This window comes from Ranitomeya variabilis, chromosome 1 (genome assembly GCF_051348905.1).
Source record: "Ranitomeya variabilis isolate aRanVar5 chromosome 1, aRanVar5.hap1, whole genome shotgun sequence".
Classification (NCBI taxonomy): domain Eukaryota; kingdom Metazoa; phylum Chordata; class Amphibia; order Anura; family Dendrobatidae; genus Ranitomeya; species Ranitomeya variabilis.
The window spans coordinates 82003963-82025934 of NC_135232.1; the positions used below are offsets into that span (position 1 = coordinate 82003963).

A 21972-nucleotide genomic window follows, 5' to 3' on the forward strand; every position below is an offset into this window, starting at 1 on the left:
GCATCAGTAGGTATGTAAATCAGGTGTTAGATTAGTGGCACAAAGGCATTTAACCCCTTAAAAATAGCTGTTACTTATTCAAATCTGTGAAAATGTGCAATTTGCCCACTTTGATGCCAGTTCTGATGCCCAGAACCCATTTGTGCCAGGCTGCAGTGACATGGATTTCATGTGGGGTACCAGTAGGTATGTAAATCAGGTGTTAGATCAGTGGCACAAAGCTATTTAACCCCTTAAAAATAGCTGTTACTTATTCAAATCTGTGAAAATGTACGATTTGCCCACTTTGATGCCAGTTCTGATGCCCAGAACCCATTTGTGCCAGGCTGCAGTGACATGGATTTCATGTGGGGTACCAGTAGGTATGTAAATCAGGTGTTAGATCAGTGGCACAAAGGCATTTAACCCCTCAAAAATAGCTGTTACTTATTCAAATCTGTGAAAATGGGCGATTTGACCATTTTGATGCCAGTTCTGATGCCCAGAACCCATTTGTGCCAGGCTGGAGTGACATGTATTTCATGTGGGGCATCAGTAGGTATGTAAATCAGGTGTTAGATCAGTGGCACAAAGCTATTTAACCCCTTAAAAATAGCTGTTACTTATTCAAATCTGTGAAAATGGGCGATTTGCCCCCTTTGATGCCAGTTTTGATGCCCAGAACCCATTTGTGCCAGGCTGAAGTGATTTGACTTTGATGTGGGGCATCACTAGGTATGTAAATCAGGTGTTAGATTAGTGGCACAAAGGCATTTAACCCCTTAAAAATTGCTGTTACTTATTCAAATCTGTGAAAATGTGCTATTTGCCCCCTTTGATGCCAGTTCTGATGCCCAGAACCCATTTGTGCCAGGCTGTATTGACTTGGATTTCATGTGGGGCATCAGTAGGTATGTAAATCAGGTGTTAGATCAGTGGCACAAAGGCATTTAACCCCTTAAAAATAGCTGTTACTTATTCAAATCAGTGAAAATGGGCGATTTGCCCCCTTTGATGCCAGTTTTGATGCCCAGAACCCATTTGTGCCAGGCTGAAGTGATTTGACTTTGATGTGGGGCATCACTAGGTATGTAAATCAGGTGTTAGATTAGTGGCACAAAGGCATTTAACCCCTTAAAAATTGCTGTTACTTATTCAAATCTGTGAAAATGTGCTATTTGCCCCCTTTGATGCCAGTTTTGATGCCCAGAACACATTTGTGCCAGGCTGGAGTGACATGGATTTCATGTGGGGCATCAGTAGGTATGTAAATCAGGTGTTTAATAAGTGGCACAAAGGCATTTAACCCCTTAAAAATAGCTGTTACTTATTAGCATGTGTGAAAATTGGTTCTCTGCCCACTTTGATGCCAGTTCTGATGCCCAGAACCCATTTGTGCCAGGCTGGATTGACAGGAACTTGATGTGTGGCATCACAAGGTATGCAAGTCAGGTGTCAGATCAGTGGCACAAAGCCATTTAACACCTTTAATACCATACCTCAGTGCCCACTTTGATGCCCATTTTTGTGCCAGCCTTCAAATATTTTTATCTGTTTTTAAGTGTATTCACAAGAGGGCACATGACCGCATATTATTATATACTTAGAATGATTTATTTTTATTGAAAAACCTGAAAAAAACAGAAAATAAAAAATAGCCGAATAAGAAACTGCTGAATAAGAAACCAACTTCAGCCCGAATAAGAAACTGAACGAATAAGAAACCAACTTCAGCATCGTGTGGGAAACGCTAAATGTGCGGTCAGAAAGGTAAAACAACCCCTTTAATTGAAAAAAAAAACACTGGACACCTTGATAGAATCTGATTTTAGAATTCCTTAGTTGTGGGCTCGGTCAGTGCAGCCCCGCTGACTTGTCACAGTCACACCTGTACTGTCCTCCGGGACTCACCTGTGTCCGTGCTACGAGCAGCACTACGACTGACAGCTCCGCTCTGCAGTGACGCCCTGGATATGGGCGGGGCGCTGGTTACTGGTGCGTCTTAGCCAATCACACGACTGGCAGCTCTAGCCGCAGCCAATCACTGCCTGACTTGTCGGACCAGCCTCTCAGCGTTTACAGCGGTGAGTCCCGGAAGAGCTGGGCAGGTGCAGACTGAGTGATCGGATGTTTCCTGCAGAGCTGTGATCGCCGTCACCGGGGCCGCTCATCACTGGGGTCACAGCAAGCACTGCATCAGGCTGTGGGGGGCGCTGCCCTATGGAGGGGAAGAGGAGGTAAGAAGCAACTGCGCCATGATTATATCATTGTATTTAGTCAGGAAAAGGCAAACAGGCAGTGTGGTAGGACTACAATTCCCAGCATTTCGGAATCTTATCCAGGAACTGAAAAACATCTGTGAGCCACAGGTCTCTGGAGTCATCCAATGATCTCTGTCCCCGGGGCCTCTAATTCCATTACCAGTGTCAAGGGATCCAGGCAAGAAAGAGCTGGGAAATAATGTGAGATGCCACACAGCGCCGAGCGCACTGTCGCGTGGGATGGTGCACAGTGGCGAGCGCACTGTCGCGTGGGATGGCGCACAGTGGCGAGCGCACTGTCGCGTGGGATGGCGCACAGTGGAGAGCGCACTGTCGTGTGGGATGGCGCACAATGGCGAGCGCACTGTCGCGTGGGATGGAGCACAGTGGCGAGCGCACTGTCGCATGGGATGGCGCACTGTCGCGTGGGATGACGCACAGTGGTGAGCGCACTGTCGCGTGGGATGGTGCAAAGTGGCGAGCGCACTGTCGCGTGGGATGGTGCACTGTCGCGTGGGATGGCGCACAGTGGCGAGTGCACTGTCACGTGGGATGGCACACAGTGGCGAGTGCACTGTCACGTGGGTTGGCGCACAGTGGCGAGCGCACTGTCGCGTGGGATGGCACACAGTGGCGAGCGCACTTTCGCGTGGGATGGCGCACAGTGGCGAGCGCACTTTCGCGTGGGATGGTGCACAGTGGCGAGCGCACTTTCGCGTGGGGAGCGCACTGTCGCGTGGGATGGGGCACAGTGCCGAGCACACTCACGTGGGATGGCGCACAGTGGCGAAAGCATTGTCGCGTGGGATGGCGCACAGTGGCGAGCGCAGTCGCGTGGGATGGCGCACAGTCGCGAGCGCAGTCGCGTGGGATGGCGCACAGTGGCGAGCGCAGTCGCGTGGGATGGCGCACTGTCGCGTGGGATGGCGCACAGTGGTGAGCGCACTGTCGTGTGATATGCTACTGAGCGCACTGTCCCATGTGATGCCGCATGGCAGCGATCACCCTGACACGTGAGGAAAAAAAAAGAGATGTTTTGTTCCTAGTTGCAGATCAAACTCACCAATGAGATCTGTGTGTCCAGGACAGCGCACTGATGGCCTCCTGATTGTGTATGGATGATGTCCGTTTTTTTTGCATACAAGAACTTACACACGGTCCAAACACTGATGAAAATCATTGTTATTCACATGCGTAAAAAAATGCATAAACCTGTACTGAGGTGGATAAAAGCCCCAATGTACAGTATGAAATCATTTACATCACAGGAGTCGTTGACAGTGATGGGTGAACCCGAGCAGTACATTTCGGGGTCTGTACCAAGCTTCTAGTGTCTGTGCACTTCTCCAAGAAGTCCATGTTACTGTTCGGGTTCGGTAGCCCGCACATGGGCTGTTTCCCATGCTGTCATCTGTGTGGCAGTGGGAGAAACGCCGGCTCTGATCGGCGCTGGTAGCATCAAGAGCAGGCCAGGCTAATGGGAGTATTCATCAGCTGACGCCTGTGTGATAAATAATAAAAACAAATGGTGTGGGTTCCCCTCTATTTCTGATAACCAGCGCAAGTAAAGCTGACAGCTAAGGGCTGCAACCTCTAGCTGTTGGCTTTATATTGGCTAGTTATCAAGAATAGAGGGGTCGCCACGCCTCATTTTTAATTATTTAACTAAATAATTATAAAAACATTGTGGGGTCCCCCCATTTTTGACAACCAGCCATTTTAAAGCTGATAGCTGGGGCCTGGTATTCTCAGACTTGGAAGGGGCCATGGATATTGGGGCCCCCTAGCCTAAAAATAGCCGCCCACACCTGCCCCAGGTTCTTCCCGCTTGCCCTGGTGCAGGTGCAAGTGGGGTAATAGTTGTGGGGTTGATGTTAGCTTTTTCTATGGCCACTGCCATCCAGCCCACAAGTTAGTAATGGAGAGGCTTCTATAAGGCACCCCCATTACTAACCCCAAAGTCAGATTGTAATAAAGACAAAGCCCGAATAAAGTCCTTTATCTGAAATAAAACGCCCCACCCTCTCTTACCCATTTATTTAAAAAAAATAAAAATAAAAGCTATGTTATACTCATTTGTCTGACAAGAAGATAATCCATATCTATCCCACGATGATATGAATGACTTGGAGAGCAGCCATATCAGTGATGCGAGTGCTCTCCACGCCAGCCTGTTCACACTGCAGAGAATGTGAGAAGCCCTGCCTGTGACCAGCGGTAACCTCAATGACATCGCCGCCGGTCACAGGCAGGCAGCGCTTCTCATCCTGGTAAACTCCGGATGCATTAATCAGTCTTTGATGTGAGTTTGGAGGATTATTGTATCGCTAGGAAACAATCTGTAGTTCTCTTACGTTACTGCAGTTTTCTCTAATAATTCTGCAAGCTAGAAAAGCCCTCTCACAATGTGCTCTGACCACCTGACGTAGATGGGCCAGCAGTTTGCACCATTAAATTATTTCCAAAATTAAAATGTTATCAAAGGTGGATCGGTGGTCGGACCATGAGTACCCCAACTGATCCTGAAAATAGGGTTCTAAAATGCCCTTTTGGAATAGAAATGTGACCAGACATGCAGTGTACACCGCTATCTCTAGCGGTGCCATAATGGAGTGCTAGCCAGGATCTGCAGGCCATAAGGAATGAATGGAGTGGTGGCCAGGATCTGCGGGCCGTAAGGAATGAATGGAGTGCTGGCCAGGATATGCGGGCCGTAAGGAATGAATGGAGTGCTGGCCAGGATCTGCGGGCCGCAAGGAATGAATGGAGTGCTGACCAGGATCTGCGGGCCGCAAGGAATGAATGGAGTGCTGGCCAGGATCTGCGGACCGTAAGGCATGAATGGAGTGCTGGCCAGGATCTGCGGGCCGTAAGGAATGAATGGAGTGCTGGCCAGGATCTGCGGGCCGTAAGGCATGAATGGAGTGCTGGCCAGGATCTGCGGGCCGTAAGGAATGAATGGAGTGCTGGCCAGGATCTGCGAGCCGTAAGGAATGAATGGAGTGCTGGCCAGGATCTGCGAGCCGTAAGGAATGAATGGAGTGCTGGCCAGGATATGCGGGCCGCAATGAATGAATGGAGTGCTGGCCAGGATCTGCGGGCCGCAAGGAATGAATGGAGTGCTGGCCAGGATCTACGGGCCGTAAGGCATGAATGGAGTGCTGGCCAGGATCTGCGGGCCGCAAGGAATGAATGGAGTGCTGGCCAGGATCTGCGGGCCATAAGGCATGAATGGAGTGCTGGCCAGGATCTGCGGGCCGTAAGGAATGAATGGAGTGCTGGCCAGGATCTGCGAGCCGTAAGGAATGAATGAAGTGCTGGCCAGGATCTGCGGGCCGCAAGGAATGAATGGAGTGCTGGCCAGGATCTGCGGGCCGCAAGGAATGAATGGAGTGCTGGCCAGGATCTGCGGGCCGTAAGGCATGAATGGAGTGCTGGCCAGGATCTGCGAGCCGCAAGGAATGAATGGAGTGCTGGCCAGGATCTGCGAGCCGCAAGGAATGAATGGAGTGCTGGCCAGGATCTGCGGGCCGCAAGGAATGAATGGAGTGCTGGCCAGGATATGCGAGCCGTAAGGAATGAATGGAGTGCTGGCCAGGATCTGCGGGCCGTAAGCCATGAATGGAGTGCTGGCCAGGATCTGCGAGCCGCAAGGAATGAATGGAGTGCTGACCAGGATATGCGAGCCGTAAGGAATGAATGGAGTGCTGGCCAGGATCTGCGGGCCGTAAGGAATGAATGGAGTGCTGGCCAGGATCTGCGAGCCGCAAGGAATGAATGGAGTGCTGGCCAGGATCTGCGGGCCGTAAGGAATGAATGGAGTGCTGGCCAGGATCTGCGGGCCGTAAGGAATGAATGGAGTGCTGGCCAGGATCTGCGGGCCGTAAGGAATGAATGGAGTGCTGGCCAGGATCGGCGGGCCGTAAGGAATGAATGGAGTGCTGGCCAGGATCGGCGGGCCGTAAGGAATGAATGGAGTGCTGGCCAGGATCTGCGGCCTTTCCATTCCAATGTGGCATTTCATAGCCGGATTCTCTGGACCAGTAGAGTTCCATGCAGTTGGACTCGCACAGATCCACAAGATATTTATCACCTGTCCAAAGGACCTTTTTAAATGTTCGGAATAATCCTATAAACTAGAAACAACCCCCCCCCCCCAAAAAAAAAAAAAAAAAAAGAAGATTCCTCATTAATATAGTGCAGCTGTTCCTTTTTCAGCAGCAAAGCTGTGTGAAAAGCAAGTGATGGCTGTGACATCAAGTTGCAATAGACATCATGTTCATATGTGAGTAATACCAGGAGCTGGTGGAGGATGGTGGCGCTGGAATTAGGTGGCATTAATAAGGTAAGTAAATAGAGGAGAGTGGATATGATGGCGCCGGCGGCACAAGTCTATTTATTATTCTGCAAGTCTAATTACCTAGATGACTTTACAACCGTCGTTTTTCTCTCATAAATCAGTAGTACACATGAAAACGAGCAGCTGTGCGATATCTTATCAGTGAAATCTGCTTATTTTCCTGTCAAGATTATTCAATTATCATCAAAATTCTTAATTATGAGGTAAAATCTGCAGTCAGTGAAGGCAGATTTTTCCATTGCTGCGATAGGAGATGACAGTTGGTGCTTGTAAATTTCTACGGAGAGAGGAGGAGCTAGAGGCCGACAGTTCCATAGAACCTGATGAGCACCAACTGCCATCTCCTGTCTCATTAATGCGGAAATCTGTGTTTACTGAAGACAAATTTTACTCATGAATGGAGATGTTTGAGAATGATCAGTCCTGACAGAGAAAGAAGCAAACTCTCTGATAAGATTTATTATAAAGTTACCTATTTTCACCAATTGGTTTATGAAATTAAAATCCCATGATTGTTATTCTTTAAACATTTTACTCTACAGACAACCACTTTTAATTTTTTTTTTCCCCATGCCTTTTGGAAGGTTACCTTCATGAATGATAAAAGGCAGAGAGAAAGGTGTTGTCAGGGGTCTGACTACGCGATAGGGCAGGTGTCCCCGACCTGTGGTTCAGGAGCCACATGTCGCTCTCGGGCCCATGATGTGTGGCTCGTGACTGTCGACCAGCTTAGCGCATTGGCATACAGTCTATCAACCAGCTATGAGAAGGTCACTAGATAATGCTTAAAGCCGGATGCCATAGTGTCGTGAGAGTACCTGGTACAGGAATGGTGACCAGCGGTGAAGTGGGAACCCTTGGATGTAAGTATGCTGCCTATAAGGCTGGGGGCACCAGGTCTAAGGGTGCTTTCACTGGCTATCATCACAGGGGTAATGGTGGGTACTGAATGTCACTACTGTGGGGTGTACTGGATGTGTCTCGCGACCATCTCGGAGTTGGATGGGGCCTTCAAGGTAAGAAAGGGCGATTGGGCATTGAAGGAACGTTTCTAAAGACCCGATCTGACAAACCTGTATTAGTCATTTAGAACTATTTCATTAGTATTTGTGTGAAGAATAAAACAAAACCTGGATTAATTCTATTTTTTGAGGGGACCAGTAACTGTATATGGAACGTTTGCTTGTTATGTACACTGCTCATCCCATGTTTTGCAGAATGAATCCATGCTGAGATGGGCTGGTCGTACCCTGGAATTTTAGTGCCTTGTAAGTCGCGATGGCTTCAGAGATGGAGAAGGCCGATGCGCTGCTCCAGACATTCAGCACCGCGTCCGTGGCCTCCAGCCTAGGCTTGGGCATCTTCTGCTTTTTGGCAGACAAAGTGCAGCAAGCAGCGTTCATCCAGCAAAATGATTGGCTCCGAGCCCTGTCCGACAGTACAACCCACGGTGTGATCGGCATGTGGTCGTGGGCCATCGTCATCGGCCTCCGGAAGAGAAGCGACTTCTGTGAAGTTATTCTGGCCGGGTTCTTTGCCTGTATCATTGACTTGGACCACTTCTTCCTTGCTGGTTCCTTCTCATTACAGGTCAGTGACGTTGTGGCTGCAAATATGGAAGACTGGGGTCAAACTAGTAGGTGTGAGGTGTAACTAGAATGAAAATGTGTGCCTCAACGGTGGGTACCAGGAGGGGCACCAACGAACCTCGGCCAGCTGATTTATAGACCGATGTTTATCGAATGCACCTCAAGGAGCAGAATGGGGGTTTCACAGGAACTGCCCTGGTCGGGAAGAAAGCTCATGTACCCCCATAGGCTTACGATACATCAGTCGCTGCCATTTCCTTACAGCAGGTCATCCTATAGGGGTCTTTCTGGTGACCAGTCACTTGTCACCTTATTCTCCAGAAAGTGCTGTAGCTATGGCGTACTCGCAAAGATGCCGCTGCTTAGGGGGGTTTTTTTGGGTTTTTTTTGCAACCTGATTGTTCAGTCATTAAAAATAGGTAATCTCTCCTCATCACTGCTGAATATTTGATAGGAAAGCCCTGTGGAATTTTACTTGTGAACGTGGCTTTCAGGCATCCTTGACATCCCGGTGCACAGAATGATGTAGTATCACAAAACGCATAAAGGGGACGCAAAATAGAAGTATTTATTATGGAAAAAGGTATAAAATAATGTTCATAAATTAGTTTAATATGAAAAAGATGTATCATATTGTCTGTACTGGTAGTTCTAACGTAGGCTGTGTTCACACTTAATGTTTCATGGCAGGAAATGTCAGATGCCAATATACAGAGCACCTCTGATAATGTCAATTATGGAGGTGAAGCTTGTGGCCTGGATTGCTAGAGAAAGTTGTGGTTTGTCTTGTGTTTGTTTTGGTTTTTTTTGTTTTGTTTTTGTTAATTCAGACAGAGGCAAAAAAAAACCATAAGGCACTTGGTAGATGCCCCATATTAGGGGAAAAATTCCTTCTTGACGCCACATTCGGCAATCAGATTGGTTCTCTGGATCAATGTCCCATCACATAATCTAATGTCTATAACCTGTAATATTCTGTTTTCAAGAAAGGCATCCAGACCCTTTTGTAGTGAATCAATGTGATGTGACCGGGAGATTCATAGACTTACAGTAAAGAATCCGTAGTCTCACTGCTTGCACTGTAAATAATCCATAGTTTATTTGAACTCACAGTAAAAAAAGAAAAAGAAAAGTAAAGAATCATTGCCGTTTGATGATTAAAGGACACTAGTGGGACAAACTTTTTTTTTTTTTTTTTTTTTTTTATCCATTATGATTTTTTTTTTCAACTTTAAATCTGCCATATGATTCCAGAGATATGAGCTTTTTTATTTAATGCTACTCTTCATGTCCTTCACAAGGGGGTATGATGGCTCACTGGATTCTCCGTGGCCGTGTCTTTAGGCTTGTCTGCATAATTACCCTGTGAGCAGATCCTCCTCAGTACAGACCTTAAAAATTAGCACCCAGTAAAAAAAGTGCCATATCTAAAGTTTGGTTTTTTTTAGCTAATCCAATGCAGGGTTGGCTCCTGGTTTTCATTGACCCCGGGCGAAAGAGCCTCAGTGAGCCCCTTTAACACACACCACAGTTCATGATGCACAGATACGGCAGAGAAATATAGGAATATTGCAATGCCAAAGATTTCAACTCTTTCAATACATGAGTGATATCTATTGTAAATTCTACAATAGCTCAGAAACCAGCGATTCCGCACAGCAAACAGTGACTGCAAACTTTATCATTATAGACCAGAAAGTATAGTCCTCCATACAATATAATGGGAACCACATAGTCCTCCATACAATATAATGGGCATCACATAGTCCTCCATACAATATAATGGGCACCACATAGTCCTCCATACAGTAAATTGGGCACCACATAGTCCTCCATACAACATAATGGGCACCACATAGTCCTCCATACAGTATAATGGGCATCACATAGTCCTCCATACAGTGTAATGGGCACCACATAGTCCTCCATACAGTATAATGGGCACCACATAGTCCTCCATACAGTGTAATGGGCACCACATAGTCCTCCATACAGTGTAATGGGCACCACATAGTCCTCCATACAGTATAATGGGCACCAGATAGTCCTCCATACAGTATAATGGGCACCGCATAGTCATCTGTACAGTATAATGGGCACCGTACAGTATTATGGGCCCCACGTAGCCTGACACCAGGCTCCCCCAACTCACAGGCCCCATATCGTTCTGGTGTCCCTTGCACCGAGTGGGACCCCTCCCCCCCATCGTCCAGGGCCCCAGCACTTGCCCGGGAGGTGACGCCTGTCCCTAGTGAATGCTTATGTAGTGCATTGTATATGGGTTAAAATACTTACTGATCATTGTCTTCTCCTGGTTCCCGCTTCACATCGATCATTCTGGACCGTGTGACCACAAATCAGACCAGTCGGCTAACGGAGGGGTTTGTGTGGACACACACATCATAGTTTCGCAGCTCTGCGATGAAGAGTGACAGTTGGTCATTGGGGGACAATATTGTCCTCTCCAAATTAATGTAGGATACGGTTGGCGGACGCTCCGCTGGTTTACACATAGACGCGTTGCCAGTTTGGCTGCTAATTACTTTCCTAATTGATCGCAGAGTATTAGTTTCCATCTTGCATCGCTGGCGGCATTAAAGCAATATTAATGGGGTAAGAGCATATATTTTGTATGTCGGGTAGGTTTAATAAACCCTTCACGGACTGTTTTACATCAGTGTGCTGGATCTAATTTTCATCGGTTTTTGGTCAATGTGTCCCTTGTTACTATTGTATACTTCATTAGTTTTTCTTGTCTGTTAAAAAAGAAACTGCTGGAGGTTTCCTGAGCTTCTTCTGGCAAGCAACCAGTGAAAAGCAAATGGCACTAAGGGGCAACTCTATGACGATCTGCTTTTTTTTCACGCCTGGCTGAGATATTTGCTACGTAGTACACAGGGTCGGCATTGCCACCTGAGCAAGTACCGGGGCCTGGATGACCAGGGGGCCCATTCGGCGTCAGGGACACCTGCACTCTATGGGGCCCGTGAGTTGGGGGAGCCCGGTGCCAGTGCTGGCACCTGTGCCCCTCAAATACTCACCTCTCCTCTTTCCCCGCTGCTCCGGTGTCTTCATCGCCGCCGTCTTCTGACTCACTGACTCTTCTGAGGTCACTACAACACGCTCTCTGCCGAGCAGTTCCAAGAGTCAGAAGACGCTGAGGAGACCAGACCTGCGGAGAGGTGAGTATTTGATTTTTTTTTTTTTTTTTTAAAGGCATGAATCATTATGTGGGGTCCCATTATACTGTATAGAGCCCATTATACTGTATGGAGTAATGTATGGGGCCCATAATACTGTATGGAGCAATATATGGGGCCCATAATACTGTATGGAGGACTATATAGGGCCCATTTTACAGTATGGAGCAGTATATGGGACCCTTAATGTTGTATGGAGAATTATATGGGGCCCATTATACTGTATGGAGCAATAGATATGGGGTTCATTGTACTGTATGGAGTAATAAATGGGGCTGATTATACTATATGAAGCATTATATGGGGTCCATTATTCTATATTGAGTAATATATGTGGCTCATTATTCCGTATGGAGCACTATGTGGTGCCCATAATACTGTATGGAGAAATATATGGGGCTCATTATTCCATATGGAGAAATATATGGGGCTCATTATTCCGTATGGAGCAATATATGGGGCTCTCATTCTGTATGGAGGACTATGTGGTTCCCATAATACTGTATGGAGGACTATACTGTCCAGTTTCTGAGCTATTGATATCACTCATGTAATGTAAGAAGTACGTAAGTAAAATCTTTGGCATTGTACTATACCTATATTTTTTTGCCGTATCTGTTCGTCACGATTTGTGGTATGTGTTAAATGGGCCCACAGAGACTCTTTCGCCCGGGGCCCATGAAAACCTGGAGCCGACCTTGCATATAGGAGACTATTGAGTTCAGGTCAGGAGACCCCACTGCTGGTCCGGACATCACGGTCTGTACACCGATTGTGAGTGTCGGACAAGTGAAGCCGGCCTTACAACAGGCGACTAAGTTAAGTCCTATGACGGAGACGTCTGCACAACCATATGGCTCACAATGTCTGTAAATAGAGAATGGAGTCGGGTTTATTGGTTGACCCTCAACTCTCCCAACAAACCCTCTGCCCCTTTCCTAAAGTGTCATAAAGTGTATTCTTCTGTCAGTGCCAGGGAGAGCAGTCATGGCGAATTGTGTTTTCCCATGAACGCTCCACTTATAACCTACAGCTTTCCTGCTGGTGAACATGTAACCGTGAAGAATTGCTGAAATACAAGAAGTTCCCAATAGAAATCCATTACCCTATGAATACCGGCTGCCGTGTTAGGGGAGCTCAGCGGGGTATTGCCCGCTCCCACAGACATATAGCAGTATATTCCCAGACACATATCAGTTATAATGTGGCTCTTTGTGGTATTTCTGTCTTTCACATCGGTAATAATAATCTATTCTATACTGGCCGCACAAAGACGGGTTGTTGATATTCTCAGATGTTGCACCTTCCCCACATTATTATGTGAGCGATGTTCTTGGCGCTATTATTTCTCCGGTAACCAGCCTGTAATGCAGCCGGATAATGGAGGCTGTTTACCTCCAATTCCACCGGGACGCCGTTTGTAACAAAAGTGCCGCCGGCAGTGAATCTCCGCTCCAGAGCTGTAATACATTGATTTTCTCGCTGAACAACCTTTTGTGCTGAGCGTTTATTTCACCTTGTTAAAGTCATGGAAAATGGGAGTATTGAGTATTAATCATCATTTCTATGTCTATTACTTGTAAAAAATAAAGAGATGCTTTTGGTAGTTTTTTTTTTTTTTTAATTGAATGAACAATATCAACTTCTATAGCTAAGAATGAGAAAAGAATTCCATCACCAGACCTTAAAGAAGCTTTTGAGAAAACCTTTATTTCTTAAGCAATTTGTCACAGGTTTATGACCAATGAGGCGGCCATAGATGGCTGTCTGCTGAGCAGTATATATCACACACCCCTCTCTATCTCCTCCATTATTGCCAGGGTGGGAGGGAGATGAGTGGCGGTCCAGCAACACTGCTGCTTATCATGGGGCAATCGCAACCAGCGGACATCCAGCCATAGGAGTCCCCTGATGGTGGACATTGGGAGACTATGGGGCTGTACCCTTGGCCAAGCTATCATCAGCTCTATATAACTAGCTACACTGCTCCACAAGCAAATATTTGCTCAATTTATAGGTAGAGAGGAGTACAAGATAAAACTTTAAAATATAATTTAATAAAGTGATTTGAAGATTATAGACTCTCACGGTATTTTAAAAATGATATTTTGTTATCCATGAATAATCACTCACAAGTTTTGCCTGAAAAATCACTCCAAAGTTTTGAATACTAGTATCTCCCTTCTGCATAACTTGCTGTCTGTCCACTACCTGTTGTCAAGTTTAATCCATCTATAGCAGCAAATAAGCTGAAATTAATTGCAGGAAGTGGGAGTGTGGGCCGGCCCTTGTCTCTCTCTACGGGGAGTGTGGGCCGGCCCTTGTCTCTCTCTACGGGGAGTGTGGGCCGGCCCTTGTCTCTCTCTACGGGGAGTGTGGGCCGGCCCTTGTCTCTCTCTACGGGGAGTGTGGGCCGGCCCTTGTCTCTCTCTACGGGGAGTGTGGGCCGGCCCTTGTCTCTCTCTACGGGGAGTGTGGGCCGGCCCTTGTCTCTCTCTACGGGGAGTGTGGGCCGGCCCTTGTCTCTCTCTACGGGGAGTGTGGGCCGGCCCTTGTCTCTCTCTACGGGGAGTGTGGGCCGGCCCTTGTCTCTCTCTACGGGGAGTGTGGGCCGGCCCTTGTCTCTCTCTACGGGGAGTGTGGGCCAGCCCTTGTCTCTCTCTACGGGGAGTGTGGGCCGGCCCTTGTCTCTCTCTACGGGGAGTGTGGGCCGGCCCTTGTCTCTCTCTACGGGGAGTGTGGGCCGGCCCTTGTCTCTCTCTACGGGGAGTGTGGGCCGGCCCTTGTCTCTCTCTACGGGGAGTGTGGGCCGGCCCTTGTCTCTCTCTACGGGGAGTGTGGGCTGGCCCTTGTCTCTCTCTACGGGGAGTGTGGGCCGGCCCTTGTCTCTCTCTACGGGGAGTGTGGGCCGGCCCTTGTCTCTCTCTACGGGGAGTGTGGGCCGGCCATTGTCTCTCTCTATGGGGAGTGTGGGCCGGCCCTTGTCTCTCTCTACGGGGAGTGTGGGCAGGCCCTTGTCTCTCTCTACGGGGAGTGTGGGCCGGCCCTTGTCTCTCTCTACGGGGAGTGTGGGCCGGCCCTTGTCTCTCTCTACGGGGAGTGTGGGCCGGCCCTTGTCTATCTCTACGGGGAGTGTGGGCCGGCCCTTGTCTCTCTCTACGGGGAGTGTGGGCCGGCCCTTGTCTATCTCTATGGGGAGTGTGGGCCGGCCCTTGTCTCTCTCTACGGGGAGTGTGGGCCGGCCCTTGTCTATCTCTATGGGGAGTGTGGGCCGGCCCTTGTCTCTCTCTACGGGGAGTGTGGGCCGGCACTTGTCTCTCTCTATGGGGAGTGTGGGCCGGCCCTTGTCTCTACGGGGAGTGTGGGCCGGCCCTTGTCTATCTCTATGGGGAGTGTGGGCCGGCCCTTGTCTCTCTCTACGGGGAGTGTGGGCCGGCCCTTGTCTATCTCTATGGGGAGTGTGGGCCGGCCCTTGTCTCTCTCTATGGGGAGTGTGGGCTGGCCCTTGCCTCTCTCTACGGGGAGTGTGGGCCGGCCCTTGTCTATCTATGGGGAGTGTGGGCCGGCCCTTGTCTCTCTCTACGGGGAGTGTGGGCCGGCCCTTGTCTCTCTCTACGGGGAGTGTGGGCCGGCCCTTGTCTCTCTCTATGGGGAGTGTGGGCCGGCCCTTGCCTCTCTCTATGGGGAGTGTGGGCCGGCCCTTGTCTCTCTCTACGGGGAGTGTGGGCCGGCCCTTGTCTATCTATGGGGAGTGTGGGCCGGCCCTTGTCTCTCTCTACAGGGAGTGTGGGCCGGCCCTTGTCTCTCTCTACGGGGAGTGTGGGCCGGCCCTTGTCTCTCTCTATGGGGAGTGTGGGCCGGCCCTTGTCTCTCTCTACGGGGAGTGTGGGCCGGCCCTTGTCTCTCTCTATGGGGAGTGTGGGCCGGCCCTTGTCTCTCTCTATGGGGAGTGTGGGCCGGCCCTTGCCTCTCTCTACGGGGAGTGTGGGCCGGCCCTTGTCTCTCTCTACGGGGAGTGTGGGCCGGCCCTTGTCTCTCTCTATGGGGAGTGTGGGCCGGCCCTTGCCTCTCTCTACGGGGAGTGTGGGCCGGCCCTTGTCTCTCTCTACGGGGAGTGTGGGCCGGCCCTTGTCTATCTATGGGGAGTGTGGGCCGGCCCTTGTCTCTCTCTACGGGGAGTGTGGGCCGGCCCTTGTCTATCTTCATTCCATCAGCTATGCTGTGTCAGCACATCGGAGACAGGAGCAGTGACAGAGTGTGGGGGAATGGGAGCGAGGTGCATTTATGGTGGGTTTTTTGTTTTTTCATGTGTATGGGATGTTTGTATGTACATAGGCTATGTGGGGGGCTCATACTGTATGTAGTAGGCTATGTCGGGGGCTCATACTTTATGTAGGGGGGCTCAACTGTATATAGGAGGCTATGTGGGGTCATACAATGTATAGGAGGCTATGTGGGGCTCAAGCTGTATATAGGATGGTATGTGGGGGCTCATACTGTATATAAGGGGGCTCAAGCAATATATAGGAGACTATGTGGGGCTCAAGCCGTAAATAGGAGGCTGTGTGGGGCTCGTGCTGTATATGAGGAGGCTATGTGGGGCTCTTACAGTGTGTAGGGGGCTGTGAGGGGCTCCTGCGATATATAGGGGTTGTGTGGGTCCCCTTACAGTATATGGGGGGCTCATGCGGTAATAATTCTAATGAATATGTTAATATTAATATTGACTAGAATTAATTTCAGCCTATTGCTTCAGCCTCCACAACAGTCACGGTCTCTTACGTGGCCGGTCGGGAAAATGAATTGCCCACCCCTACTCTAGAGGCATCAGAAATTGCCACAGGTTCTCTGCAGTGCTGATGGAATCCTGAGCACATGATCTGTTGTGGGGCCATGAGGACTGGCATTTGGGGAACGCTGCCCTACAGGAAGAGGCGACGGTTCTTTGCTTCTCTGCTCCTGCTCTCCCGTCTGTCAGACTGCACAGAGGCATAACAGAGAGGCAGCATGTCCGATCAGGGCAGACAAGACAATGGCAGGTGCAATGAATGCTGGGAAGTGAGGGAGAGGAAGTTCTAGTGCTCATAATGCTGACAGAGTGTTAAAGGAGAGGAGCCACCAACTAAAATAAAAAAAGAGTGAAAATCTGGACGGACTCTGTACAAATTAGAAGATTTACTTTTGAAGGCAGGAAGACCATGATGTTCGGCAGGTTCTGTGTGACAGGACAGATTTGCTGGAATTCTGACAGTTGTAGTCATGTGGTCGCCTGCGCTGGCTTCTGTATAAATCTATATGTTTAGGCATATACTGGGCCGCAGGCGGCATCGAGCCGATGAGAAAACTAATGTTTACCGTGCAGTCAGCAGGGAACATTGCAGGAAATTATGTAGTCATGGCAGATTGTCAGTGAGCGGACGATGCCGTCCTGCCAGTCACCGGGTCAGGAAGAGATGGGGTTAAATGCCAGCGTTTGTAGCAGGATGAGACCGCACAGCCCATTGATGCCCCATGTGGGTGGTTTCCATAGAGACGGAGGACAGGTTCAAGGAGGAAAACCGTATGTGCAGCCGGCAGGGCGGATAGCGGATTAATGTCGGTGCAGTAGTCACGAAATGTGTGTTTTCTTCTGTGTAGTCATAAATATTTAATCTGGAAAGTGTCTGGTGATGTGGAAATGTCACGTAGGCCACCATTGTGCTCCGACATCGGACGGATTATGTGCCGCACCAGCCTGGAAAAGGCGTGGTACCCAGCAGGCATCTTGGGCGCTCCCTGCGAAGGTCCAAATGCCAAATGTGCCACCGCAAAGCCTGTAAACCGCGACAAGCAAAGGTGTGCTAGGGAAAGCAGAGAACACAAAAAGTGCAGAAAAATGGCAAAATTAAATCTGCAATAAAGAGGCAAAATATTAGAAATATTAAGAAAAATGTGCATTTTTTTCCAGGTTTTGTGCTGTGATTGATCGGCATAATGAGGCTTGTAGGGTTTAAATTATCATATCATTTTTTACTCCAATTTAATCAGAAATCATACACATGTATATATATGTCTGTGTGCATGTATGTATGTATGTGTGTGTGTGTGTGTATATATATATATATATATATATATATATATATATATATATATATATATATATATATATATAATTGATACACAATAAGATAGATAAAATTTACATGTTAATAGTAAAAACAATGGGAGACACAAAATAATAGAATTAAGAAAGCATTACAAAGGATGGCGGGGAATACTACCAAGGAGTGATAACATGTGTATGGGCACATCCGCCTCCACCTCGGACACTCCGTTTCGTTCTCACTTCATCTGGGGGTCAAAAGTGGAGGGGAGCAGGTGTCTTTAATAATAGCAATGATGATCCAATAGGTTAAAGCAAATGGTATAGTTTCCCAGCAGCAGTTGTTCACCACATCACTGGTGACGCTGGAACAGGACTTTGCACATTATCAGGATATCACACGTATCGTGATGATGGCGGCACCGATAAATGAAGCAAGGAAGGCAACCTATTGGGAAAAATGTCCATAGAAGATTGTGGCTCCAAGAGAAGAGAATAAGACAGTTGGTGGAGATATGGGAAGTGCAGAGGAGACTAAACATTTAAAAGAAAAGAGAGGGAGAGATTTGAAGGGTTTTCTCATCTCGGCCTTCCAAATGATTTCTCAATATGGTAAGTTTGAGTGGCCGTATACACTAAACTTGGCCTCAATCAACAATTTTGATGAGATCGGACGGCCATCTTGTATGTACTGCGGTCCGATTATTCCTAGATGTTGGATATCGAGGTGGATGATGGGGATCCAGCAGGTTGGATTTAAAAATTGCTAACCCTATGTTCTCACGGTGGATAAGCGGCTGCATAAAATGTGTGGTAGCGCAGAAGTATTGAGAATTCAGCAGAGCAGGTGTATGGGACGGCTGTCAGGCCCAATGCTCGTTCAGAGGACCACCATCGCTCCCATCCAGCCTCGCTCACATGCACGCATGGTGGGCTTCTCAGTACTTCTCGGCATGGAGTGGGGGGATCACTGCTGTGACGGCTTATCTTCTGTGAAAATGAAGAATCCTGTGTTCATGGCCCCCTGGGGAGCTGGTGCCGACTTTACCGTAGTGACTAATAGACCTTCTCTTCAGAGATGAGAAGACAATATGGATTCATCTTCACCTTTTACTCTTATGCCCACGTGTGTGTGTGTGTGTGTGTGTGTGATATGGAAAAATCAGTAGGGTTGTCCACCTTTTCGGATCAATGGTCCATGTATTTTGGCTAAAAATGATATGTACTTTTGGGTTTTATTACAGTTTGCACTGTTTTGGCTTTTACAGACTTTTTGTTTCCCTGCACATTCAGCTTTGATGTGTTCTGTGGCCATAAATCAGCTGAGAGGAGCTCAGAAAAGACAGATAAGTTACAAACTCCCCTGTCAGACTATCAGAAGGAGCTCACTGATGGATTCCTAGTAAACTCATTCTAGCGGCTAGCAATAGGCAGTCCAACGCGGAGGCTATAGAAGGTAAATGGTGCACAAAATTTTAAGGAAACCTACGGAAATTGAAAAAAAGGATTTCTAGCCCTAAATACAAGCATTTAAGTAAGAAAAATAAATCTGTCCCCATAGGTGGACAACTCAATCCTGTCCATCCACAGCCAATAGTGGTCAAGCTGGTCTATAGCTATCTAACCGACCCGTACACATGTGCGTCGGCTGAGTGTGCATGTGTCCTCTACCAGAAACCTCTGGTGGCAGCTTTTCTCCAGGAAGCAAAAAAATGTATCTGGGGTTTGATATCAGAGTTCCCGACCCTTCTCTTCCTCCATCAACATCTGATGGGTGAGAATCAGGGGGCTCCATATACGCCTAAATGGACAGGCGGTCCTGCTAAAACCATGGGGCTTGGCTGACATTAATGACGTGTAGTTATCTGGTACCCTACAACTATAACTTTTGCATGACCCTGTTTTTCTAGGTTCCAACTTTGTAGTTTCTAATGTTCTTTCTTTCTGTCCGTAGGCGGCTCTCCACCTCCCCCACCGTCCTCCTCTTCACTGCTCAACATTGATCCCTATTCTGGCCCTGGCCCTGAAGTTCCTTATGCAGCTCCTGAGGTTGAAGGACTCTTGGTGTTTTTTGCCTTGGATGTTGTTCATATCTTGGACTTCCCACCACGTCCGCGATGGAATTCGACATGGGCTTTGGCTGTGTCCATTTGGGAAGACTGGTCCGCTTCCATATTGGCTTTATGTGGCCATCACTGCCTCGCTCCCCAACCTCTGCTCTCTTGTCATGTACCTGACTGGGACCAGAGAAATGATGACCAAGAAGCACGGGATACACATCGATGTCTGAGGAAAGAGAACGTGCGCCGATGGTTATAAAGAGTTTACATTCCAAGAACTTACCGTGATGGTCCGCGGACACCAATTTCATCACTAATAATCGTATAGGATCTAAGTAATTACTGCTATAGAAATATGGCCATGGGGGATGGGAAACACTACCATGGCTTTCCAGTAAGCCCACCTGCAGAATACAAGCTGTCCTGCACTAGTATGTACTCCGTGTCCCCCGTCACCCAGCCTGTATCTGCTGATCTAGGTCCCTATTTATTCTTCCTATAAGATCAGATGTTTGGAGCTGTATATAACCCAGGGTGTGACTGATCTGTGTGTCCTGTGGTAATGGAGAAGACCCTATAAATGTAGTATAGGGCTGCATCCATAGGACTGGAAAAAGTATCGGACATTTTTAAAGGGAATCTGTCAGCAAGGTTTTGCTACGTAGTCTCACATCAGAATGAGGTAGGGACGGAGCCCTTGATTCCATCTGCTGTGTATAATCCTATCCACACCAAAGCTTACAGAGAGCTGCTAATCAGTGGTGGAGGCAGGCTTGGACTAGGAGGCACGAGGACAGTTGTCCTGTAGTTTTAATCACCTGCTGTTAAACATTGATTGCATTTTGTATTGAAACAGCAAAAGGAAGTGAGACATTGTAATCAGGGTCTCTGCTCCTACATTATGCTGCTTTCAAATTACATAGCAAAAACCTGCTGACAAATTCCATTTAATCAGAAAATAGCAAAAATACTTTAATTTTTTTTTTACTTGGGTCCAATTACTAATAGCAAGAGCGCCCTACTCTTTGGTGATCGTATGATTATGGAAGCATCTGACTACTAAGCCCTCCCTTTGTGATCAGAGGGAAGCAGACATGGCGGGCACAGTGTGGCATCACACAGTGCCCATATCCTGTGTGAGAACCGCTGATGGGGGTGCAGATTGGGGGTCTTTTCTGATATCCATATGACCTAATATGTCTTACAAGCATAGGTTACCATCACTGGAAGATTCCCCTTGGGTTACGCTACAAATGTTTAGTAGGTGAAGTATTGAGTCCCGCTCTGAGGAACTAACTTTCCAAGTGATAAATATGGTCTTTTTTATCTCAGAAATGCTTCATCATTAGAACTTTTTTTTTTCTATGAACGCTCTAATAAATGATATTCTGGTCTATCGGGTTCACTGTGACCTATTATGTATAATTGGGGCTCATATCAGCTTAATTAGGCCAGGCTCCATACTATGAGGTTTCCACAAGTACGAAGTCCTCAGTTTTTACATCTGACATAACGTGAATCTCCGCTGTGGTCCGACACTATGCTCCATAGTCTATGGAAGGCGCAGGGTAGGGTCTCGCACACTGGGGGCCGTCAGCCCTCCTGCCATGTGGCCTGAGAACCTGCTCCGTTATGAAGGCCGCGGGGATTGTTAGAAATTCAGTATAAATTGATGGCTGGTGGTTGATGAACATCTACAACACTGAACCCTGCAACAACAAACTCTGCTCATGTCACCATGAAACCGTGAGGTGGAAAGGCCCCCACTCCCAAATTTCTCTTATGGGAGCGTCTGAATAAAGCTGTATTAATAAATTCACTATATTATCCCAGAACTGTCTGTTTGGTTCCTAACTGCTTTTTCTGTATATTTTCACAATGTATTGCTATTTTTGTTTTTTTGGAGGTTAAGGAAAGCAAAATATTCAGCGTTCCTCATGTGCAGAATTGCATCGGGACACACACAAGCCGTTCTCATTGGCTGCCAAGTTACAGGTAACGAGGATCTGCAGCCCTGCCGCGTCTGCCTAAGGCCAGGTTCACACTAGGCATTTTTTTTTTTTTTTTAAATTCGTTTATTAGTTCAGTATAAACAAACAATGCACACATTTGTAATTATCATCAATTATACCACGAAGTACAAATAGTTGTAAAACGACATCATATCAGAAGTTACAAAGGTAATGAAATGTGCATGGTAAATCATCAGTTCCTTATAAGAAAAATATCTATCATACAACTTAACAACTTTAACCACTAACAGTAACAGTAAGTCGCCAAAAGAAAACAGATTTAAATCCCGCTCTACAAGCAATGTCCCCAAAACCACGAGCCCATCCTCCTATATAGATGTCCAGTCAGTGCAGACTATAGAGTATTGCAAGAAGAGTTCCATCTGCCCCATATCTTCTCAAATTTACCTGGACATCCTCTATTTTGAT

General features: G+C 47.6%; 1 protein-coding gene across 1 annotated transcript; it reads left to right on the forward strand.

The window, feature by feature from the left end:
* Positions 1-2050: 2050 nt before the first annotated feature.
* Positions 2051-21483, forward strand: TMEM267 (transmembrane protein 267). Its single transcript, XM_077285461.1, has 3 exons — positions 2051-2216; positions 7818-8190; positions 19426-21483. Exons 2-3 carry the CDS (start codon positions 7879-7881, stop codon positions 19759-19761), a joined length of 648 nt encoding a protein of 215 aa, XP_077141576.1. The 5' UTR covers positions 2051-2216; positions 7818-7878; the 3' UTR covers positions 19762-21483.
* The last annotated feature ends 489 nt before the right edge of the window (positions 21484-21972 follow it).

Coding starts and splice junctions, on each gene's coding strand:
- TMEM267 (XM_077285461.1), top strand. CDS start 7,879: ATGGCTTCAGAGATGGAGAAGGCCGATGCGCTGCTCCAGACATTCAGC. Junction 8,191..19,425: donor CTGGTTCCTTCTCATTACAG/GTCAGTGACGTT, acceptor TTCTGTCCGTAG/GCGGCTCTCCACCTCCCCCA.